The 24418-nt window shown below is 48.4% G+C and overlaps 1 protein-coding gene across 1 annotated transcript; it reads right to left on the reverse strand.

The window, feature by feature from the left end:
• Positions 1-290: 290 nt before the first annotated feature.
• On the reverse strand, positions 291-24169 carry mdfi (MyoD family inhibitor). The gene is made up of 4 exons (XM_076050166.1): positions 24016-24169; positions 12623-12760; positions 2920-3288; positions 291-2169 (listed from the first exon to the last, which is right to left on the reverse strand). The coding sequence occupies exons 1-4, from the start codon at positions 24167-24169 to the stop codon at positions 1916-1918; spliced, it is 915 nt and encodes a 304-aa protein (XP_075906281.1). The 3' UTR covers positions 291-1915.
• Positions 24170-24418: the final 249 nt, after the last annotated feature.

Genomic DNA, 24418 nt, shown 5'->3' on the forward strand with positions numbered 1-24418 from the left:
GAAAATCCCACACAAAACTACATTGCGACCGTATCAAAACACAACATTACATCCAGTATATCCAGTTCTCCCTTCATAAATCTCCCCGACGTTAATGGAAACTGCATCGTTTTCCAGTACCCTCCAGGATTCTTTTTTTTATTTTTTATCACAAACGTCCAATTTTGACATAAGCACAGAGGAATAGATGCGTCACTGGGCGCATGTGGGGAAAAACGTGCACTTCTTCTGCATTTCTTTGGCTTTGCTGCTATCACCATTTGCAACTTTATATTCATTAAAAAAATGTAATATATTATCCCTTAAAATAGGGTTTAATCGACCACAGCTACACAAGCAAAGAGCCTTCAGCGTAGAATTAGAAGTGTGGAAAGGTAAGGTCCAGTAAGATGAAAACTCTTTGGTACTTCCAAGGAAAAAAACCAAAAACAAAACCAAAACAGATTGCACATACAGTATTTGACCAGCGAGAGATTTGCATCAAGTCATTATAAAAATAAAAAAAAACGCACGGCTGATCGGGCTGACATCTCGAGAGGTACTGGGTTTGGCGAAGGAATGAATCGGAGCGGGCGACTGTGTGGGAGCGCTATCAAAAAGCTTGCCATTCATGCACCGATTGTAGATTTTTTTTTTTTTTTCATTCAAGGAATTAAATTAGGTGCTTAGCGATGTCTGCTTTGCATAGGGCCCAGAAAAACCTGATAACACAGAAATGTGGCTTTCACATTGGAGGAGGAATGCAAATGTCTTAATGAAAATCTAACACAACAAGGATTAGCGGGTGTGGAAGGCTGAGGACTCTACTGGAAGATTCGCACCACGAGCTAAGCTACGGCCATTTGTTCACCAGGCGAGAGGTGCAGACAAAGGGAGAGGAAGGGAAATTTAGATCTAAAGGATAAGGGAGACCATGCCTTCCCGCTCCTGTGCTGCCGCCGGGTGTCTGCCGGCTTCCGATGAGGGACAATCAGCCAGACAAAACGTAGCAACGGACACTCGAGGCGGAGTTGAAAATGCAACGGTAAAGTGAAGCGTAAAAAAACAAAACCCAGCGTCTGTCTCAGAAGCGGCTCTCGCCCTTCACAAGACGGGATCCATCGGGCCGACGCCAAAAACAAGCGTGTCAAGGGTGATCCGTCCTGACTGGAGATATTTGTCTCTATTATTGCCACAAGCCACCTTTTAATATCACTTAATTAACGTTTTTTTTCCCCACTTTGGGGGGGGGGAGGGAGAGGGGAATGGGGGCGCTGGTGCGTCGCCAAGGCCGCAGTTCGCAGTCCAAACTGGACGACAGTAACCTTGACGTGGGGGGTGGGGGGACGGGTTTCTTCACCACATCTAAGCGTCCCATTTTTCCCATTATTGCCGCCGCTCTTATCTGCAGAAACACTGAAAATCCAGTTAAACGGAGCCATTTTCTCATTTGCCTTTGAAGGTCACTTTTCATGCTCGGGGAACTCGTGTCATTCAGGCGGCGACGAGGGGGCCCTCACGCCGTAATGATGGCCTTGATCCGCGAAGGTCCGCAGGGGCCCCCCGGTGAGCCCGGTCGCAGCCACTCGCTCTCGGGCCGCAGCTGGAATTCACTCTGCTCCGGCGCTCCGGCTGTGCCGACCGACAGCGAAGACGAGGGAGGGCGGCAGATCGATGAAGGGGGGGGGCGGAGCCGAGCGGTCAGAGGCCTGAGCTCACAGCTTCGGCTCCGACGGCCCGACAAAAGCTCCTCGGGGGAAACCGGTCAGAGTTGGTCCTGAACGTGTGGGAGTGCGTGGCAGAGACAAACGTTCTATTCTATTTTTTCCTGTTCGCTTCCCCTTCCTCCCTCCCCTCCCCCCATTTCTTCTTCTCCTTCTCTGGCCGGCAGGGGTTCGGGGGGGTCCGGGGCGGGTGGTTGAGTTTCGGCGCTGGCTCAGGAGGAGAAGCAGAGGCTGCAGCACTCCATGCAGATCTCCAGGCAGTCGGCGGACTCGCAGCAGGCGTCGATGATGCCGCAGTCCATGTCGCAGGGCAGGTCGCAGTCGCCGCACTCCTCCGACACGCAGCAGCAGCAGAAGCACGAGTCGTCGCCCACGCACGAGCCGCAGGTGGCACAGTTCAGCACGATGTTGCACAGGGTGAGGAACTCGCAGAAGAGGCCGGCCAGGATACAGTGAACGCAGCAGTCTGGGGGAAGAGGTGGAGGGGCGGGGGTGGGACACACAGAGGGAGTCACTCAAAGGCTGATGTGGATGTAAAGATACTCTTGAAAACAGCATATTTAGCCCTCTGTTTACTGCCGTCAACAGAAATGATGGTGTTCTGGCCCCTGGTTGCAACTGTTGCTTTGTACAAAGGGCTAATTTCTCCCACTTCAACATTGTTGAGGTTAAGTTTAGAGAGTTTGGACCATTTTAAACTTTTGCCAATTAACAAATCCAAGTATTCAAGCGAGTATTTATAAGCACTACAGGCGGCACTAATTGACAATTTGATCGAACTGTCATAATATTGCCGTGATCGCCCCAATTTTTGGCCATAACAGCATACGATGGTTCAAAGACATGGACTAAAAACTTTCTAATATAATCAGTTTGGGGCGACCAATGACTGCAAGGTTGGCGGTTCAAATCCCGGTCCATCCCAGTCTGTCGTTGTGTCCTTGGGCAAGACACTTAACCCACATTGCCTGCTATGAATGTGAGTGGATGTTGGGTGGTGGTCGTAGTTGCCGTCAGACAGAAAACATGCAGCGTGAATGAATAATGGGTTCAATGTAAAGCACTTTGGGTGCCTTGAAAAGCGCTATATAAATCCAATCCATTATCATTAGTAGTAAATATGTCCAATCCTGTGTCTAAAATCCCATTTATAACGTAGGACCTTCCCAGTGATATACTGGTATCTGGCTGCCCCTCTCTCCTCCCCCCTCCTCACCGTCTTGCGCCTCGGTGGGGATCTGCGAGCTGTTGCTCTTGGAGCTGCTCTTGCTCCTCTTGCTGCTCTGGGAGGTGATGGACGGGTTGGACTGCAGCTTCTTGCTGTGCCTGGGCCCAGCCGAGGACGACGACGAGGTGGACGAGCCGCCCTTCGGCAGGGCGCCCAGCTTCGGGTGCGGGCCCCCATTCCTCACGCCGTTGGACTGCGGGCCGTGCGCGTGAGGCGGGTGGTGCGTGCCGTTTGCGTGCGGCAAGCGCGTGTGTGGGTGGTGGTGCTGCTTGGCTCCGTTGCGCATCTGCTGGCCGCCGGGCTGCGTCCGACACGGCTGGGTGGGGTGGATGGGCGTCGACCTGGCAACAGGCTGAGCTGTGGGGAGAGGGGACGGGGGCGGGGGGGGGGCAGAGGAGTCAAGACGGGTCAGAGTGCAGATTGTCAAAGATGACGGAGGTGAGCACGGCTGGTTTAGCTGTTCTAGTCGTGAAGTCATTCTGAGCAAACATTAGAATTTGAAACTTTTTGATTCAAAATAAATCCACTTAGAGTGATTATCTAAATAATGCATTAAATTGTAATGACAAGACAGTTCACCCATCTATACAACTGCACAGTCAGTGAATGCAATGCAAAGAATGTAACTATAAAGTACAAGTGTTGATTGCTGCATTGTTTGACTTGACTGAAATCCCCACGTTATTGATTCATTCTGTGAGGAGTTTCTCTGCTGTCCAACGACATCCGATTCCAATACATTTCAAACATCTTTAGGGTGACAAGCTAAAAAAAATCTCTGCAGCTCCTCCGAGGATCCCCATGTGGGAGACCAGGGTGGGTTTTCTCAAAATTCGCGGCTCATCAGGTTCTCACTCTTCAGATTTATGGACCGAAGGCAGCAACTGATATTCACCGGCTAAAAAACAAAAAACGCGCAACTTCTCGGACTCTGACGACGCGACCTCTCTCTCCTAAAAGAGAAAAACCCGGTCACGTCCACCCTCTCCTCCGCTGCCGTCGCTCTCCTCCTCCGCACCGGCCGCAGAGACGGTTTCTGCGAAAGCGAAAAAAGAAAAAGAATGTCCACGTTCGAGGCAAACTGACGCTAAAAAGAGGCTTCGGGCTTCGTGAGGCAAACATACCTCCCAGTTTCTCTGTCATAACAAAGCTCTGTGTGGCCAACTGTGGACGGCCGGGGAGCGAAAACACCGCTGGAGATTTTACATATACGGGACGACGCACGCTGCAATTTAAATCCCGGAGGAAACGCACCGAGTGCAGCTGTTACACACGGACGTGTGTTGCATAGTGGCTCCACATGTGTGAGGAGCCTTTCAAGCCTGAGGCTAATTGCTGTACGGCCTCAGTGCGTGAGTGTGTTCGTGCGCCAGTGTGCGCACACACTCGGTCTTGCACGTCACTCGGACAGAAGTTCTGCTCCGACCACCTCAAAGCCTGGGAGGAGTCGTGCGTTCGAGAAGTGACCCCTGAACTTCTTTGTCTAGACTCTTACACAACTCCGAAAAAAAAACTTTAAAAAATCAGTGGGAGACGAGATAAATGCGAGCGAGGGAAGCGAGGGGCGTGTTTGTGTCTGGAAAACTCATCTCTCCTCAGCCCGACTTCTGGGAAGAATGTCTTTTTTGATAGCGCACGAGCATTTGTTAACCTTGGCCGACGGTGGCGTTTCGGTGCGTTTTTCACCTCCGAGCGCCGCCGCCGCCGCCGCCACCGACTAACTACTCAACTCTCAGGGAGAGAGGGTTAGAGGGAGAGAGAGAGAAAGAGAGAGAGAGAGAGAGAGAGAGAGAGCGAGAGAAAGAGTGGGTTCGGGGGGGCAGAATGCACACCTTCAGCTGCCAAAGCAAACACACGCCCTAAGAAGAAGAAGGAGAAGAAGAAAAAGAAGTAGTAGTCGAAGAAGGAGAATAAAATGGAAGCCTGGTTTTTATATTATTATGTTTCCCTTTCGATCGAGGCCCCGAATACTTTCTCCACCCGGAGAAGCCGTGCAGTGACGTGAAGTGTGGTGAGAATTAGTGTGGCAAGAGGCCCGCTCAGAATCAAAGCTGAAACTCGACCACTAAGACACACACACACACACACACACACACACACACACAAGCATTCACACACGCCCGGTCGAGACAAAGAGAGTGCAGTGTGGTCCCGGGCTCTGGCTGGTCCTGACTGCGTCTGTCCGACGAGCCGCCCGGAGACAGATAACCCATCAAAGGCCTGTTTTGATTGGCCGATCCTACCCGCCTTTATTAAAGATTCTTTCATTCAGCGTTTTCTAACTCAGCTCCAGATGTTTGGCACGCAGCAGGGCCAGTGTGTGTGGGTGTGTGTGTGTGTGTGTGTGTGAGTGTGTGTGTGTGTGTGTGAGCCTGCATGCATCTGCAGTGTGCAGTTTGACTCAGCCTCGCTCTCTCCTTCCCCTTTTTAAAGGTCTCTTTACCTGCTGCTCCTCATCTCTCATCTCCCACTTTTGTCCCTCTTTCTTCATGTCTTGCTGACTTTTTTTTTACCACGTTGGGATCTTTCAATCTTTTTTTTTTTTCTTTTTTTTTTTTTTAGTTTCTTTCGCGCCAGTGCAGCTTCGTGCTCGGTGATTTATTTGAACTCCCAGCTGGATGAATGTCAGTCAGAAAAAGAAATGAAAAGAAAGGGGGATTTAGAGAGGTGAGAGGGAGCCGTGCACAGTTTTCAGCATCCACTCCGGGGCTGCGTTATTTGCCACATTGCACGTTCTTGAGAAATTCATCCTTCTTGGCAACTTGTGTGTGTGTGTGTGTGTGTGTGTGTGTGTGTGTGTGTGTGTGAGAGAGAGAGAGAGAGAGAGAGAAAAACGGAGAGAAACGGAGAGAGACAGCAGAGCATATAGGTGGATCTGGCCCAGAGAGACTGAGCGAGAGACTGAGAAGTCGGGACCGTCTCCAAGCGGAGGGTTGAGGTTAGGCCCACTCAGCCACACAAATATATGCACGCAAGAACACGTGCACACACACACATAGACACACACACACACACACACACACACACACACACACAAACAGAGGGTCTTTGTCTGTGGACAAGAAAGTCAGGACAAAGAGTGTGGAGCGGAGGAAACGGGTTTGCGGCTCGTGCAAAAGTCATCCAGTGCGGAGGGAAAGGCGCGCGTGTGTGCGCGTGTGTATGTGACTGTGACTCATAAACACGGTGATTCAGCAGTGGGAGCTGTTTTAAAAATAACAACAAGTGACAAGTTAAATGACTGGAATGGGGGTGATGAGGTCGGGAAACCCGCAGTTTGTGCGGAATTCAGTCAGAAGTGCCGGTCACACGGGGGGCCGGAGGGTCCGGCAAGATCTGGAGGGTCCAGAGTGTGTGTGTGTGTGTTTGTGTGTGTGTGTGTGTGTGTGTGCAGATGTATGAGCCTATTGAGACTGCATGAGTGAGTCATCAGCTGGATACGCCCCTCAACCCCCCCACACACACCCTCCACTTGGTCCTGGTCCTGTGGCGTCTCACAGCTACCCTGTACTTACACACACACACACACACACACACACACACACACACACACACACACACACACACACACCCTGACCCACTCACTCTCTGCTGGAATGAATCACCGGCGGAGACGGCGAGGTCTGTCCAACTCTGCAGTCGTCCCGTCCCTGCAGGAGAAGTTGCTGAAAATGCTGAGACGCAGCAAAGAGACTCGCTGGTAGAACAGAGGAAGCTGCATCGTTTCCTCCTTTATCAAGAGGCAACACGACAAGGGACAATTTCAACAAGAACGCTCGCGCGAGTCTGCGTTTACTGCATTTTGGGACGGAGAAAAGTATCTCAAGTGCTGTGGAGGCGAATGTTTTTAGGTCGTTGCGAACAGCAGTGGAATAGATTTTTAGGCCTTTAATTATTTTACTGTCATTTTAAGTGTAATAGCTTGTGAAGAGTCTCTCAGAGACAAATGTTACAGCCTGATGTTTTTCCCCACGCTGCTGCTTTATTCTGAACTAAAGTCGGTGACGCATTGGGTGTTGTTGTTTTTTTTACATGCTCGATTCTACCCACAATTCTGCACCAGTCAGCACCTCGTTAGGTACAATCAACACGGCAAGTCGGTGCAGAAATGTGTTGGTGCGTGACGGAGTCATATGTCAATGAGATGAACCGCTGCTAAGCTGCAGATTGAAAGGTTTGACCTTTTTAAATGAAAGTAAGTGAAAATACAGCTGAAACCATAGCAGGAGAAGAACCTGATTGTTTTATGGCAACTGTGTGTCTCATCATGAATCTCGCGATCACATGACTCAGTGTTCAGTCCGCAGCCAGAGCAAGTTCCCCCATTGAACTTCCTGTTTAGCAACATGGGACTTTGACCACTTGGGCGTAATTGACTGGGCGATGAGGTGGACACCTTTCACCTTCAGGTTGGCTGGCTGAGCTCGTTCCCAGCTCCCAGCCCACAGCCGCCAGGACTTGGCTCACCCGCGCAATCAACGTCCTCGACGAGTCCTGAATTGGCCATGTAGGAAGTTCCAGTCCGACCGCACAGTTAAGCAGCGTCCCGGCCTCCAGGAAATGGCTTGTGGTGACAACTGCTGCATAGTTCCGCTGGAGGTATGCAGCCCTGGCTGCCAGTCGTTGCCAGGCAGATTAACTGCGATGTGTTTAAATGGGCCTATACAGAAGAACGGTTGTTTTGGTTGTAGTTTTGCACTGCAAACTGTCGTGAATCGCGGCAGAACCAGGAAAAAACTGAAGACGTGACCGTCACCAGGAATTTGAATTCCAACATGACAAATGAAAGTTTGCCATTGCCGGCCCTGACCCATGACACTGGTTGGTTGTAGCACCTTGTTCTGCAGGTTCAATAGACTGGACTTGGTCTTTCAGGAAAACCGCCCCTAACGATCATGTTGCGAGTGCAGACAAACTTGTTTCAAAGTGCTGAGGTGTCAGAAAAATGTCATATTTGAATAATTTAGATTTTTTTTTTCCTCCTGGACTGGACTTTATCTCATGGCCCGGGACTGAAACTGCACTTAGCTGACGGCTCAGTTTAGCCCAAGAAAAACTTATAAACCATGATTTCTTCACTTGGCCAAAGAACACGAGCCCTAAAACGTTTTGCACTCGCCCGCTGTCGAAGCTGCTCTGTTTTGTTTGACTAAATTGCCTGTTTGTTGCGCGTTCTTTCCTTTTTTTTTTCTCTCTCTCTTCTTGTTTTCTTGCTGCGTCAGCTTGTTTACTGCGGCGATGGTGGTGCCGCACATCGGCTGCACATTTGTTTGTTGTCGTGCCGCTGGTGCCGAGGATGTGGCTTGATTGTGTAACGTGAGGCTTGCGCGGCGCTGCGGTGGCCGACCTGATAGCGCTGCCCGTCTCTGCGTCTCGTCTGGAAGAATTATGGGCAAAGCGATCGTTGCTGACGCTGCTCGATCGAAGCTGTCGCTCAGCGGCTTAAAGGGAAAGTTCACCCCAAAATCAATAGCAATGCCGAGGCTCACTTTTCCGTCCTTTAATGCCGCTGCTCTTCAGCGCCTCTCACTTTGAGAAACGCCTCATTATTATCTTTTAAAATCGACATAAATCTTGATTTTTGTTGAATCATTTTTTTTTTTTTTTTTTATCATTTTTTGTCTGCCGGCGAAACTTTTGTCACTGTTTCGGGTTTGACGGGGCTCCAGTCGCTGCAGAGTCTTGGGGTTGTTCACGCGCATCTCTCGCGACGGCATATTTGTCATTATAAGCAGCGTCGGCAGGAGCGTTTATGGTCTGTCATGCACGCATCACATCAACCGCACGTCTCTCCATCCATCACGGTGATTCACGGCAACAGCAACGGGTCTCGAACCTCCGACTGCGAAGCCCGCAGCCTCCGCAGCTGCGCGTCAAGCCGAGGCTGCGGACTGCAAGTCGGGGAAACGCGGCACTTCAGACTGATGAAAACAAAAATTGAAAGTGTCATAAAAGCTACCGCCGCGCTGTCGGCCCGTAAATTAAACGTCTGTTCCTTGGGCTTGGAGCCGGCTTCGAACATCTGTGAACATGCGTGTCGGCGGTGCGTTGCCAAACACCTTTGACGTCAAAGACGCGCGGCGCCTTCGTTACATCACTGGCAGCCCGCGGCGCGCGTGCGTGCGCACAGACCAACCAACACATGTCTGAGGGCTTGCGTTGCACATTGTTCTCAGACATCTTGTCACAGCTCCTAAACCAGCAGACAGCATAGTATAGCTCTGATGTCATGGCTCGCCAAATGGGGGTAGCGTCTTTTTTTTCTTCTTCTTCTTCTTCTTCTTTTTTTTTTTTTTGCTTTGCTTCTGTTTCCTCACCTTCTCACACTCACAAACGCACTCTTAAATGCGCACACAGATGTCGGGCAGCCATGACCTCACCCTCTGGGCCTGAGTCACAGCTAGCCAGCCTGTTGTGTCTCAACTCTCATTGTGAAGCCCAGAAGAACAGCCGTTGACTGACTGATTGGGGCGTGATGCAGGCGATATTTAAATCCTGGGAAGATACACAGAGTGACTCGGGGCGTGCATACACACACACACACACACACACACACACACACACACACACACACACACTCATACACACACACGTGCGCTCACAAAAAGAACAGGCAGTGACAAACGTGTTATTACTCAGACAAAACTGGCAGCTGCCTGCGTTCACCTGAGACGATAATAACGCCTCGTCCTGTTTAGGTTTGAGGTTCGGGGTCGAATAAATCAAAGTGTAATTCGCGGCACTGTGCTTGGAGCAGGGCTGTGGATGGATGGATGGATGGATGGATGGATGGATGGATGGAAGTACAGGAAGGCAACCAGAGCGCCGGTTCAGTCAAGACGGGCGAGCTCGGCAGTACATTTTGTCCTCCTTGCTGTGGTTGCGTAACTCCTTTCTCAACATATGGAGCTGGTGGGTCTCACCGGTTTTATTGGGATTTAAAATAAAGCAGGAGGGAAGGAGGGAGGGGAAGGAAGGGCGCAAGAAGAAACTCACATTTCAGTCCAAAGCCTGGAAAAGAGGCAGAGAATGAGGCAGGTAGCCTTCAGACAGCGACACACCTGCCCAGGTCCAGACTCACACACACACACACACACACACACACACACACACACACACACACACACACACACACACACGTCAGGCGCTCGTCTTCACTTCCTGACTCAACTGCTGGTTATTCAGTTACCACAAACTAGCTATTAGGAGGAGGAGGGGCTGCGTGCCGGCTGGCCGTGGATTCCAGGAAACGTGCCTGTAGCTTTCTAACACATGCTCAGATGTCAGCTCTCCCATTCGTCAAAAAGCAGCCCGCTATTCCCCGCGTTCATTCATCCGTCATTCACTTCAGCCCCCCCAAGTCCCAACCCTGAATGGCAGGAAGTGCAGATTTAGAAAAACAAAACAAAACAAAACAAAACCCTTCCAGGCAGCTTTTAAAGAAAAGTTTTACAATTGCTTCAAGGTTGCTGGTTGCTGGCCGAGCATCCAGGCAGCTCAGTGAGGCTCTTTGCGGCTGTTATTATAGCGCCGTTTGGATGTTTATGTGAATACATGACATAGCTGAGAGTTCAGTTGGGATTCTGAAACTGGAGTAAAAAAAAAAAAAAAAAAGTGGGAATAATGGCATGGATTGCATAACAGGCACTTGCAGCTTTTGTGGGAGAGAGTTGCAGTTTTCTCGCCGGGCCTCGTCCTTCTGTGTCTGAGGGTATTTTTAAAAAAACATTTTTTTTTTCATGTACATAAAACAATACAAACTCCCTCTGCACACCAGGGATGTTTTAAAATAATCTTGTCTGCGACCTGCCTGCAAGTGCAGGCAGTCGGCCGACCAAGAGGTGGCGCTAAGCCAACCATATGGAGGACGACAATGACTGAAAGTTAATGTGAAAAACACTGTCCGATCAACGTTCATCCATTTATCCAACCAGGACTATTTTTGGTGCTTTCACCTGCTTACTGAGGTTAAGCATCGCTGAGGTGAACGACTGCATTGGCACCTGCTTGAACATAAAGTCCAGCACAATTCCATGGTGGGAACACCGACTGGTTCGGATCAGCTGGAAAACAGTGCTTGCACTCGGATTCCTTCTGCAAAAAGAGCCGACTCGAAGACCCGAACAATCACAAAAACAGAACAAGACATTAAAGCTGAGGGAAAACTTGGAACGGCACCATGCTGAAACCATCTCCGTTTGTACGTTTTAAAAATGTAATTTCTCCTTTTTGTTTTCTAAACTGTCAAAGTATGACAGGACATGTGGAGAGCGTTACACGTAAACAGCCCTCGCGACTAAAATCAAACCAAATGTTTTCTAGGAACCACCTTGAAGCCCTGGTCCGCCGAGAGCCCAATGGAGACATTTGAACTGTTGACGGTTCGAATGTTTGAAACAAGGCACTGGTGAGATGAACAAGGCCTCCTTGGTTGTTCCAAAAAAAAAAAGAAGAAAAAGTCAAATAATTGCAAAATTGAATTTCTCTCCGAGCCATAAGAAAAAGAACATTAAGTGGAAATACGCAAGTCCCCGTTCTTCCATTTCCATGGAAAGCAAAGTGAAGAGCCACAGAGAAAAAAACCCACTTCAAAACAGAACAAGATTTAAAGGCCCCATTTACAGATCTTCATTTTCAACCCTGACCACAAAAGCAGCCTTGTGACTACCTGTCCCCAAAACTCTATAGACCACCAGAAAATAGTCCAATGAGCTCTCTGTTTACACCCTCCTACAAAAAAAAGCCCATTCAGTTTTACCCTTCTGATGAAACTGATTTTTAGTTGATGGAACAAACACATGAATAGTGGCATTGTCACCAACCTGGGAGAAGCATCACCACCCTTTGTGACATCACAAAAGGCTGATGTTCAGACCTAACTGTTTCAGCACACGCTTTCTTCAAAGTGGAGCTGGTGAAAGAAGCCCTAATGGGCTTTTCTCTGGTCTAACGAGTTTATTGACAGGAGAAAAAAAACAAACTGATCAAGCCAATTTTACACAATTCAGGAACTTAAAGCAGCGGAAATTAAATCATTAAATAGGAAACTTACAGAGGATGCGACGTGTGTTCCTGATATGAACACAAGACATCACAATACAAACATAAAAGGGCAGAACAGAGATTGAATTCTTCTTGACCGATCCTGGCGAATCCCAGATTAAGTCAAATATTTATCAGTTTTCAAATATTTGACTTTCCTTTCGGGAGCCAGAAGTGGAAACAGATTGAGGCAAACTAGTCCTGCTCACCTTCTATTGTAGCCCTGGTGGCCTGACACACTCAGCCTCAGCAGACAGCCAGGGTGTAAAATGAGTTGCAGATGAACGGAGCAGGATAAAAGAGGAAAACAGGTCGGAATGTGTTTTTATTTTAGGTGCAGGGATTTGGGTGCTGCACAGCTGCTTGTGTGGTTTTGTCAATCTTTTTTTTTTTTATATATCTTTTCAGAGAGCAGAAGTTTAACCTACTTTTGCCGAAAAGGCATCAATACCTCTGCCGGTGTATATGATTACCTGACCTATTTCTGCAGGGCGTGTGCAACAACGTGTGAGAGAAAGGTCAGGACGATGTGACTCACCGTGGCGCCGATCGCTCATGGAAATAAAACTTCCCCCACCTCCACCCGTCGCCCCACCCACCGCCACCCACCCGGTCCCGCTGAGCGCGTGCGATAGCGTTGTTTACTCACAGATGACGGTCTTGCTGGGCGTGGTGAGCTCGGTGTGCACAAGGCTGCCGTTCCGCCTCTCGCCGTCGTCGCCCCGCAGCCTCTCCGGGGTGCCGTTTACCCTCAATATGAGGGGTTCAGTGTAGGTGAGGGCCTCGTCTGGGTGGAGGAGGGGGGAGGGCGGGGAGAAAAAAGGGACACGGAGACAAACCCGCTCATTAGACAGAGTCTGTTTGAAGACCGCAAAATGGGACCTCCGCGTGGTGTTTGCATTTCCAGGGTCCCGAGGTCTGTTTCCCTCCTCTGAAGCAGGCGGAAGCAGATGCTTTCCACATGCGGCTTATCAGGTATCGTCAACAGCTCGCAGCGAACCGGTCCACCCCCGTGTCATTTGCCATCCACTCGCACCCAATTAAAGAAGAAAGGAGCAGTTCTGCTGACTGCAACAAAGCAGAAAATTTTGTCTCGTGCGTGTGTGCGCCTGTGTGTGTGTGTGTGTGTGTGTGTGTGTGTGTGTGTGTGTGTGTGTGTGTTGGTGTGCACGCCGTCCCGGACTTGCATCTGGAAGCAGTTAAATCCGCCCCCTTGGGACTGTTCAGGGGCTCTATGCGCTCGCTTGTGAAACCTGAAATCGGTGTGGTTCTCTGCTCGTGCTGGGACGACTGTTTTTCTTTTTTTTTTTTTGCTGTGCAAGAGAGCGAGTGCGCATGTGTGCGCCGCTGAATGAATGCGTGCACGTACGGCGCATGCAGGTCTGGGTGTTTTTGGTTTTCGTTGTTTTTAATCAATGCATTTACGGGTATCACGCAGCGCCCCGACCAAGACGCGATTATGATTCTTATGATTCATCATTGCTTTTTATTATTATTATTCTTATTATTATGCACACACATGCATAGCCTACATGCACTTTTTACACAGAGGCCTTGGAAGCGCGGAGCAAGGCTTGGGCCTCTGAGAGGTGCAGACTCATTCCTGGGTAAATAGGAGCCAGCTGGGTTTGATAAACACACACACACACACACACACACACACACATGCAATCCAAACCACGTCCTGTGCACGGACTCAACACTTCCCGGCTCTGTTTATTTACTCTTTCGACTCTCGCTCACGTCTCTATCTGTCCTCTCTTTTCTGTCCTCGGCCGCTCACGCGCTCTCTCTCTCCTCTCTCTCCCTCTCTCTCTCCTTCTCCGGCTCACGTTCCCTTTTCCGGGCCCGACAAACAAATTCTTTCACACGTGTGACATAACTTTATGCATTTTACGGCTACGCCGGCAGTTAAAAATACCCTGTTTATGCAGAGATGCCTCGGCTGCAGCGAGGTGTTTGAAAACGGGGATGAATGACGTGACAGAAAAGACAAACAGGACTACTGTACGGATCCTCTGGACGGCTGCCGCGAGCGGGAGAAACCATTTGGTTCATTCATTAATGCGGGTGGGAAAGAATAAATGTGAGTTATGCAAGCGCCGGTAGGAACATGAAGTGCTATCCAGTTGTGTGTGGATTATCGCTAAGGGGCGAATAAAACCTTTCCTAGTAATTACATCGGCATACTTTTGGAGTAAAGCTGAAACTCTGCCACGCTCAGACGTTGCTCTGAGTTTAGTGGTTGGAAGTAAACTCACTCGTCACCGACGCGGCGCACTTTTGAGGAAAAATCTGAATTTATGAGTCCAGCTACAGTTTCTGTCTGTGGCCCCTTTGAACCTGACCTGCCAAGACAGATAACCGGCCACCCAGGCAGGATCAGGAGCCTGCTCCAGGTTTCCCACTGTTAGTGGGCAGCTTTTTTTTTCTTCACTGTTCTCGCCAAATGTTTTGTGCAAGGAGGAACAGTGGATTTGTTTAAAGTACAACTTGAAATAATACCGCAGGACAAAAACCTCTGCATGTTGACCGTTTCCACCTTTGTTGCTTACTTGTGCCAAGTCAAATTAATGAAATGTTTTATTTTGGAACACAAAATGAATGTTTGGGTTGTTTTTTTTTTTTGCTGCTACTTGAAATTATTGTTTTTTTTAAACACGACTTCCCAGAGTTCTCTTTGAAGTTGTGTTACGGCAACACCCTTCCTTTCTTTGTGTTGGAGACTAATAATTTCCCCACATGTAGAGATTCAGTCAAAGTTGTTAATCCTGGAGAGATATTATACAAACATTTTTAAAAATAATATTAGATGAATCAAAACTTGAAGTGACTCGGTCGTGTGAGTTAGTTCAACTTAAATGCAAATGATTGGCGTTTAAAGCCTTGGACGGGCTGCTTTATTGCTTTTAGCTTCAGTTGTGTGTGTGTGTGTGTGTGCTTGTGCGCGATTTACCGTATGCACTGCCATTTCTGTGTGTGTGTGTGAGAAGCTGCAGACGTAAACAGGACCTTAAGGAATGGGAAGCGCTTCCTGCGCTTCCGTTCTATTAAACAGTGGTATACAAACCACACACCTGTGCTCAACACACACACGCACACAGAGACATAAAAAACACACATACTCATACTCCAATGTTTTTATATCTCCTACTACCAGCTTTCTCCGCTGACACACATGTGTCTCCGGCATGTGGAAGCCATTTCTGGGGCCCCATGTTGTATCCATTAGCCTCAATCAGGCGGCTCCACATATAAAAGCATCTTGTGAGAACTGTTGCCCTCAACACGGCTAAATGTCTAGTTTACACATACGTGAATCTGCTCATTTATGTCAGGGGCAGGCAGCGTGTGTCTCTGTCCATTTTCCCAGCACTTCACACCGTGCTGTCACTGGCAGTGTTGCCGTGCGCTGGCGGTGCTGTCAGCTTTACTCCAAATAATAAATGGGCTTCAAATGTCTGGACTCAGTCAGCTGGATTTCTTGGATAGAAATCGTTTTTTCATTATTCTTACCCTTGACTGTCCTATGCTGCTTGTATCTATCATGTAAAACGATTTGGGTCGGATCACCGTAAAACACGCGCTGCAATTCAAGTCTTTGAGACAATTGGCAGGTTTGAAAAAAAGCACAGCGCAACACCAACAGAAAGTGTTTCAGACGGCATGTAGTGGTTATACTTCTCTCTCTCTCTCTCCCTCTCTCTCTCTCTCTCTCTCTCTCTCTCTCATGTTGTTTAGCTTCTACTCTCTGAGAGCTGTATTTGGGGGCAATTATGTCGTTATCAAAGCCACATGAAAAGAAGAAAAGAAAAAGAAGCAAAAAAAAAAGGTTCAGTGGGATAGAAGAAGGGAGGAGGCATGGGAGAGAGGAGAGGGGAAAGAGGAGAGAATAGGATGAGGTACGAGGGAACGGGAAGGAAAGGAAAAGGGAGCAGGAAAAGGGAAGGGAAGGGTGAAGAGGAAGAGGGAAGTCAGCGATTGAAAGGAAAGGAAAATACCAGTCCATGGCAACTCCATGCATCAACAGCAATGGTTTCGAGAGGACATACATTATTAAGTAAAACAAGTGATTTTTTTCCAAGCCGTGTGATTACGTGTCAGCTGATCTCGGTGCTGCCACCACGGCAACGTGTCCACTTCCCTCGTCAACGCTGAGCTTCTCGGCTTGAAAGTGTAAACACTTTCCCTCTTCCGAAGGCTTCGAAAACCACAATTGTTGGAGCTGAACCCGTCTACGGCAGACCCCACAGTACCATCAGAGCGGCCCTTCGTCCATTTGGCATCACCGTCGGACCACTGAAATCACCGAAACCGCCGAAACCGCCGAAACCGCCTGACCTCAGCGCCGCCACTCTGATCTGAGAACGATGAGCCTCTAATTCACATCAGGCCAGAGCAATCAAGAGCCGCTGAGGAGATCGCTGCACCTCTGTGTTTACACGGCCGGCCGAGTGTGTGTGTTTGCATGCGCGCGCTCCGACTGTGTTTGTGTTTGTGTTTGTGTGTGTGTGTGTGTGTGTGTGTGTGTGTGTGTGTTTTCGGTGTCTTGTGTGCATACGTGTCAGCGGCCCAGAAGGAGAGATCTTTGAGGAATTTCATTTTCCCGTAAACAAACAGTTTAAACCCATTAAAGCAGAAACATATGGATCCCACAGGCTAAGGGTTACCATAAACACACACACACAGTATGTGAGCTGGCAAATGAGGTGATATATCCTGGATCACCTGAAGGGGAGCACATCCTGCTGCTCCTCAGGCTACGCTCCCCGAGGAGAAACAGGGAGCCGCGTCGAGTTTACCCGACACTTTTTCTTTTTTTGAAAGACGTTTTTTTTTTTTTTTTTTCGCTTTTCACTTGATGCTTCAGAGGCGCAGACTTCTGATGAGGGAGCGGGGTCTCTGCGGTGTGTACATCCCTTTTGGCAAAGGCGTACAGTACATGTGCACCCCGCCGGGGGCCCGGACGGGATGCGAAAACAAGGCATCCAAAATACACCGCGTGAGTTCATAACGGCAGAATCTTTCGTCATGTTGCGACAGCACAAAGGCAGGATTAACGGGGAGCCGACGCGAGAGGATGGGGAGTCACGTTTGACGCCGTCGGAGGCGATGTGAAAAGGAACCACAGCTGTGTGAAAAAACAAAGATTGCATCTGTTAACGTGGTTTCAGAGTCATTTAAGACTCGCTGGCAGTTAACTGAGCCCTAAATCAGTCAGAAAAACAAAACAATCACTGTTTAAATAGCGTCTGGCCCGTTGGAGCTTCACTTGCAGTTCAAACAGTTCAAACGCACACTCAGGCACCAATAACTTGTCTCGAAAGAAAAAACAATCTATGTTTTGATTGCCGATAGAGAGACAGGAGTCGGGGAAAACTGGAAGGAGGACACAAAGTGACGAGGTGCCGAGCAAAAAGTGAGCAGATAATCAAGATAATCAAGTTCAGCGGACGCCTCGGTAGCAGCTCTCTGGCCAGGACTAATGACTGGAACTGATTAAATACACACACAACCGCCGCGTTTCGGACAGACTGCCGTCGATAGTGGAGAAAATTCATGGAGTTGTGCAGCGATGGCATCAATCTCACTTACGTCCTCCAGCAAACAAAGACAGAAAAAATAGAGGAGGCAACTGTTCTGCTGCAACCCAGCCAAGAAGGCTGAGACACACACACACACATACACATACACACACTGCACGCAGGGTCTGTGAGTGCACTACTGGACTATGTCCAAAATCGGAGATTATAGATGCTGAGAGAATGGAGCGGTGTAAGCTCATTAAAGACAAAAAGTGTCTGCTGTAGAACAGGCTCAGGGGGGATTTAATTGTCTCAGACTTTGTCTCTGAGATTCCTCTGGTTTCTGGGAAAAGGAGCAAAGAAAAAAATGCCCTTGCAGCTGCTCCGCTGGCTGACAGCGGCAGCCAAAGCCTTCAGCGCGGGGACCACACGACCAGATATACAAACACACAAGCGCACACTGATCATAAACAAGACTTCACAGGAAGACACGGTCCTCGCGTGTGACAAAGCACATCCTGCCGGGGTTCACACGGTTGGCTGCCCGCAGAAGACCAGTGTTGGCGTGCTGAGGGGAAGTTTGGGAGGCATGCAAGGTAGCAAGAACATTCCTGGAAGACAATTTCTTTTGTGGGTGTTCTTTTGTCTTAAGCTATTTATCGAAGCTATCTATCTATCTATCTATCTATCTATCTATCTATCTATCTATCTATGTGTCTATCTATCTATCTATCTATCTATCTATCTATCTATCTGTCGCTGAACACGATTTTAAACAAGTATTTTTATATAGAACATATAGAATATCTTACGTACCAACTGCTAATTAGCTGAGCTACACTAGAAAGAGAGTACCGTAGCAGCTGCGTTTCCTGTGTTTGCGAGTTTGGTGGGAATGTAGGGGGGGGAAAAAAAGAAAAGAAGGCACACTCATTTTTATAGTTCAGAGATGCTGTAAAAAATAAAAAAAATAAAAAAATAAAAATGCCTCAAATTGCTCCAGGTTTATTTCGATCTCTGTGAGAAGCTAAATTAGACGCGAGTCTCAACAAACCTCAGAGACCCGAAAGGAAACAAGTCAGCAAACAGCGACATGGAGCAAAGACGGAGATAAAATAAACACAGTTCAGGCTGACATGTAGACAGAGGGATTATTCTGTGTGGCAGAGCAGCAGGATGAACGGAGACAATATGGTGACACGTCGAACGTGGAGAAATTCCCTCATTTGTGCCGGAAGGGGGCTGCGAATCCAGGATTTTCAGCTACAACGTCTAATGCATTTTTTGAGGACTAGATTAAACAGCACAAAGCCTCGTGCACATGCCTGATCCCAGAGTGAGGAAGCAAAAAAAACACACCCATGGTCTCTGTCAGCTGTGGGATTATCAGGAATCATCCTTTCACACATTTAGCACCAATAACTGAAACCAGCAAAACATCAGAACGCTTCCTGCCTGTTGGACCACAATTAAGAGGGATTAGATCTTCCTTGGTCTCTGAACACAACCAGCAGTTTGGCAAATCCTGCACGTGTTTGTTTTGTGGAGCATCTTAGTTCTCGGTACGCGCAAGAAAGTTTCCAAATCCACTGCTTTAGCTGCCTGAAGGTCAAGTTGCAAATTTCACACTGTGACTTGGGGTAGCTGCTAACTCTTCCGTGGCCGCTGTTGAAAGTCTGACTCGCTAACCTCCAATCGACAACAAATCTTCGGTCACTCTCAAATTGGTATCATTGTAAATCAGTGTAATTTCCTGAACAGTCAGCTTCTTTCACAGTGAAAGAGATGCAACTGCCCGAAAACGGAAAAAGCACAGAAGCGTCTCTGAGTTGGAAACAATGGCTATGGCTAAAGACATTAGCGTGCATGCTAATTTCTCCTTTTCTGGGTTGGCTGTAAATTCAGCATTAGAAAAAGACAAATAAAACTGCATTTGAAGTGGCACTGGAGGCTTTTCACAGGAGACAACAAGCTTTCTGTGACGGTGTGCCTTGTTGCTGCCAATCACAGGGATTAAACCGGCAGCGACAGAAAAGATGATTTGTCCGCTTAAATGTGACAGGCTGGTGGTTTGAAAAAATCACCTTCCAGTTTTGTCTCCCCTTCAGTAAAACTGTTGATGGGTTTGGTGAGGAGAAAAATAAAAATGTTTAACGTGGTGAAAACAGTGACGGCTCCATGCAGCTTGTAAAGTCTAATGGAGGAATGTCACAAATGTCTGGAACATCAGCCTGTTTGCGCCACAGCATGATTGCTGAATCTGCTTGAGAAATTCTCCTTATTTTTCGGTGATTGTACTCCGCTGCTCTGAGACCAGCCTCTGTGGTTTCTGGCCTCTTTATCAGGTGGACACAGTTGGATTGAGACAGATTAGATGTAAAAGATTTGCGAAATGTTCCGGGTTAGCGTCGTAGCTATGCTGGTTTCCAAAGAGCCAGTTGTGACAGAAGGAGTGCTGCCTCGCTCCCCTGCTGCTGGACTGGGCTCCGCTAATACTCCTTCCCTCATCCAAATTATGGTTTGGTTCTGTTAAAAACCCAAAGCCCGTCTGAATAAATGACCCTCCACTCCCCGCAGCAACCATTATCTCCTGCGAGTGTTTGCATTGAGACGAAGCTGGCTGATCGTCAGCGAGGCCGCAGCCATATTTTACATGTTTTTATGTGGCTGTTAAAGAGTTTAGAGTGAAGAATTAAAGCCTTGAGGCTGGCTGATGCGGCGGGTGCATGCCAGCACTGCAGCTCCAGCCAATCAAAGCACAATGAGCTTGAACTGGGTGAAACATGAGTCATGAGCGTCTCTCCTGCTCGGGCCAGAGTGAGCTGGAGCGACTCAATGAACAAGCTGCCTCCAAAGCTGCCCAGAACTCTTGAGCTCCCACTTCAAGGCTGGGGATGAGAGATATTTCAAATTTAGCAGTGCAAATGGAAAAAAAAAATGTATATTTTTTATGCTCTTCATTGGTCAAATTTGCTTTCTTATCTTTTTTTTAATTTTACCGGCACTACTGATTAAAAAATATTTGTAAGGACAGACTTGGTATCTCTGAATGTCATCAATCATTTCATAGCAACAGCCTTGGTCTGACAAACTGTTGTTGTAATGAGCGTCTGACCCCCTCCTGGCTCTGAGAAAACCTTTGACCCCTGGCAGCTTGTCACATGACCGAAACACTTGCCCAGGTCGCGGTTTCAGGCAATCACTTAAAGAACGTATCATTTTTAACTTCTGCAGGCTTTTGATGACGACATAATAAAAACAAAAAGGCCCCCATATAAACAGACTCAATGCATCTTCATGCTTGAGCCAGATCGACACTCAAGACACACACACACACACACAAACGCGCGCACCTCAACACCCCTTTACATAGCATCAGTTTTAGAGGGCCGACAGATTCACTCTGCCACCATTTACTGTTGATCCAGTGCGTTCATTGATATTTATATGCAGTATTCTCGGACTGATGGTGGCGCTACAGCATATCGAATTTCTAAAACTCGTAATCCGTGACAGCAAGTAAGTGCAGCGAGTGAGTGACTCTCGGCCCCATTCTAGCCCATAATAACGTACGATGGTTCAAAGACAATGATAAAGTTCAATGCTGTGGTCACGAGGCTGGTTATGACGATATTCACCTGAATATTCACGTCCCTGCATAAGAGGGAAACATTCGTGTCAGATTTCTCAAATGCAAAAACAGCTGAATGTCATAGTTTAAAAAATGAAAATCCTGTCCTGGACGCTGAGGTCCCTGTGAAAGCACTCACTGTGGAGCTCTGGCATCCAGGGCAGGATGATGTTCTGACTTCCTTTCTTCTCTGTGTCGGCAACATGCATGTTGACGCAGGCAAGTCGTGCGAGCGCGCCTTTAACCCGAGTGCGCGCGTGTTGTTCTTTTGGGCGACGCCATTGTGGGTAAACGGGGAGTGGATTTGTTTTGGGTTGGCACCTTGTGATTTAGATCCTCCAACCTGTTGTCTCCGTCCGCTGATAGATTTATGCCTGAAGATCTGGCTCCATCCCAAAGTTTGATCTATATACGGGTTTTGTGCCCGCCGTGTGTTTTTCCAGAGGCTGAACTCTGCACGATGAGGGAGCGGCCGAGTGCTGAAAGCAGGGCCTTGTTGTCTTGGTCAGGGCCAGTCTGACCAATCTCGCCCTCCTCCTCCTCCTCCTCCTCCTCCTCCTCCCTCGCCTCCTCACCTACCAACCCTCGGCCTGCATATCCACTCACACACACACACACACTCACACACTCACACACACACACACATGCACGCACAAGCAGACAGTCTAACTTTAGTGGCAGAAGCCACAGTCACACTCTGTGTTTGCCTCCTCGGGAGCAAGCGCAGGTAAAGGCAGCGCCGCGAGAACATGTTCAGACACAAACCGTTTAATAACTAAAAGTTTCGGCGGAGGAATTATCGTTAAATCTGATGCTACACTCACCGTGGTGAACCACAGTGCAGCCCAGAACAGAGTGGGGCTTGTGGATCTGATGCGCAGGCACGCCTCATACACTAATAATTATAGATCATAGGTTTGGGCTTGCTTTAAGAATAAAAAATAAAATGAAAATAAGAGAACGAACTCTCAGCGTGGTTCCCTCAGCAACAGGTCACTTTAATCTGTGCGCACTTCCTTAAATGCTCACCACACCCCCCACACCCGTCCTACACCCACCCGGCCGCTCTGATCTGCAGTCGGAGGTGCCGGCGTCTGGCTGCAGCTTGAGGAAACGTGAGTCACTGTTGATGAGTCACCCAGGAATCGACGCTGGCCTCGTTCTGCTCTCAGCCTTTCCCCTCTTCTCAGCCAGCGCCGGTCGACCTTCACCGTGACCAATCACACAAAGGGAGAAAGGGTCAACGGTTCACTCCAAATTTCCCAGTCCCGCTGCGGCCGTTAAGCATTCCAGTGCCGCTCGGCGGGTTGTTCGTGCTCAGATCATCCTGAGAGCCGCATCCGCCCTCACCGACCGACTGACGGGTCGCCTCAGAACACAATTGTTGTGCCTGTCAGTAAAAACAGGCCTGACCTAAAAAGAATTTCCACCCCATCCTTTCTCAGACTGGGATTAGTGCATGTGAAGGCTTCTGAAATACAAACACACCTGATGAATTTTTTTTAAAATTTTTTTTTGCTGTTTGCTTCTTTTTTTTTTTCAAATTCGGAGTCTCGCCCCGCTTCTGGAACCAGGGCAACGATAAAGAGGACGACACACGACCACACCAGTTTCCAAACCGTATCTCGAAGATCGGTAAACATCTCCAAGTTTTGCGGAAGGAAAAAAAGAGTTGCTACTCTTGCTTGCAGCGGTTTCGTGTGATTGCTGGCAGGCGGTTAATGCAGACAACAGGAGGAGGTTGGAGCTCGGACTAAGACGGGATGTCGTGAACATTTATCAGCTGTTGGGGTTGAAGTCAGGGTGAAATCATGAAACTGAGCAGACCCACAATCTGGGCTACTGTAGAAACACGGCGCCACAGTATGGCCCCTGTTACTCCAATAAAAACTCAACAGTTTTTGCTAACGTAAACTATAAAGCAACATATGCATTTCAACCACATTTCATTTGGTGTCAACGGATCAGTTTGAGTTTTTTGACACATTAGACCTTTGAAATATTATTTTAAATTAATTACTGATGACTGAAAGAAGTATTCTTTCTCCCAACTTTCCAAACTGAACACAGGTCAAAGCGTCTTGTCAAAAAAGAGCATATCAAGCTCCACGTCATGTTTTCATCGAAGCCTATTAGAGCTGAAGCCAACAAATCTGCGTCATCCGACCTGGAAAGAACCGTCGACTGTACACTTTCCCACTGACAACAACATGTTATTGTCTTTTGGGTTTTTTATTCTGCGCTGTGCTGTACGACAGAAGTGGGAGACACCCAACAAAAACACACAATTAACTCTTGGAATCAATGGGGGGGTGAGGGGGGGGGGTGCGGACCCCTGGGCTAACGTGAGGTACCGGGCGGCTGACGGAGGGAAGCGCAGTGACTCATTCCATTTTGGAAAACCGGCATCACGGGCTCGCGCGGTCGAACGAATCGGCCTTCTCCCGTTTCAGGGGTGAAAAAGTCACCTGTAGCTCGGGCGGAGAGGAAAAAGTGGTTGCACGCAGCCATACGTTCACACGCACACTCTCCATCCTTGGACTAGTATGGGGTTTGTATAAACAAAACAATCACGGAGAGGTTTCTCCCCCGTCTACCACTCCCACCGCTAATCCACCGGCTCCTCTTGACTCAATCTCTTTAGCCACGTTCAGACTGCCAGCCAAAATCCGATTTGTAGCCCATCCAGATTGAAACCGGATGGCTCTTTGTAGTCTGAACAGTCACAAATGACATGATATCCGATTTTTTTTTTTTCTCTTCAAAACAGATTGAAACCACGATTGGAGACGGTGGACGCCGCCAATTGAAGGCAGACTGAGACTCATCACGCTACACGTCTGTGTGTGTGTCTGTCTTGTTTTGCCACTGCAGCTCCCTCCTTACCTGGACCGGGACGGGGCTTCTGGCTGGGACAAGTGTTTGCTGTCTCTGCGGTGGAGGTTGCGTTTGGGTCGGGTGGCGGTGGAGCTGCTGGAGCAGGGTCCCCGTCATCAGGCGGCTCCGGGGAGACGGCCCGGGCGCTCCTCTCCTCGTCCATGGCTCTCGGGGAAGGAGGAGGAGGAGTGAGCCTGAAGTGCAGGAAGGAGACAATATTATCACAACAATGTTCTGATAGACCGCACTGGTCATCAATCATCTGTTGATGAGGGGCTGTTGGTTTTTTTCTGTTTTTTAATTGTGGAAAGGCTTTAATCTGCAAATAATTCCTCTTGCCCAAATACAAAGGCCAGATTTTCTTTTAATGATTATTATTATAAAGTGTTTCGTAAATGCACTTTGGAAGAAT

The sequence above is a fragment of the Nelusetta ayraudi genome, unplaced genomic scaffold, assembly GCF_046127955.1.
Source record: "Nelusetta ayraudi isolate G7.1 ecotype Tasmania unplaced genomic scaffold, CSIRO-AGI_Nayr_v1 ptg000124l, whole genome shotgun sequence".
In the NCBI taxonomy this organism is placed as follows: Eukaryota; Metazoa; Chordata; class Actinopteri; order Tetraodontiformes; family Monacanthidae; genus Nelusetta; species Nelusetta ayraudi.

What these genes read in the sequence shown, in the direction of transcription:
- mdfi (XM_076050166.1), bottom strand. Translation starts at nt 24,169, where the DNA reads ATGGACGAGGAGAGGAGCGCCCGGGCCGTCTCCCCGGAGCCGCCTGAT. An exon ending in GAAGCCCCGTCCCGGTCCAG is followed by an intron (nt 12,761 to 24,015) that starts GTAAGGAGGGAG and finishes TCCTCCACCCAG; the next exon opens with ACGAGGCCCTCACCTACACT. An exon ending in GCCCAGCAAGACCGTCATCT is followed by an intron (nt 3,289 to 12,622) that starts GTGAGTAAACAA and finishes CTCTCCCCACAG; the next exon opens with CTCAGCCTGTTGCCAGGTCG.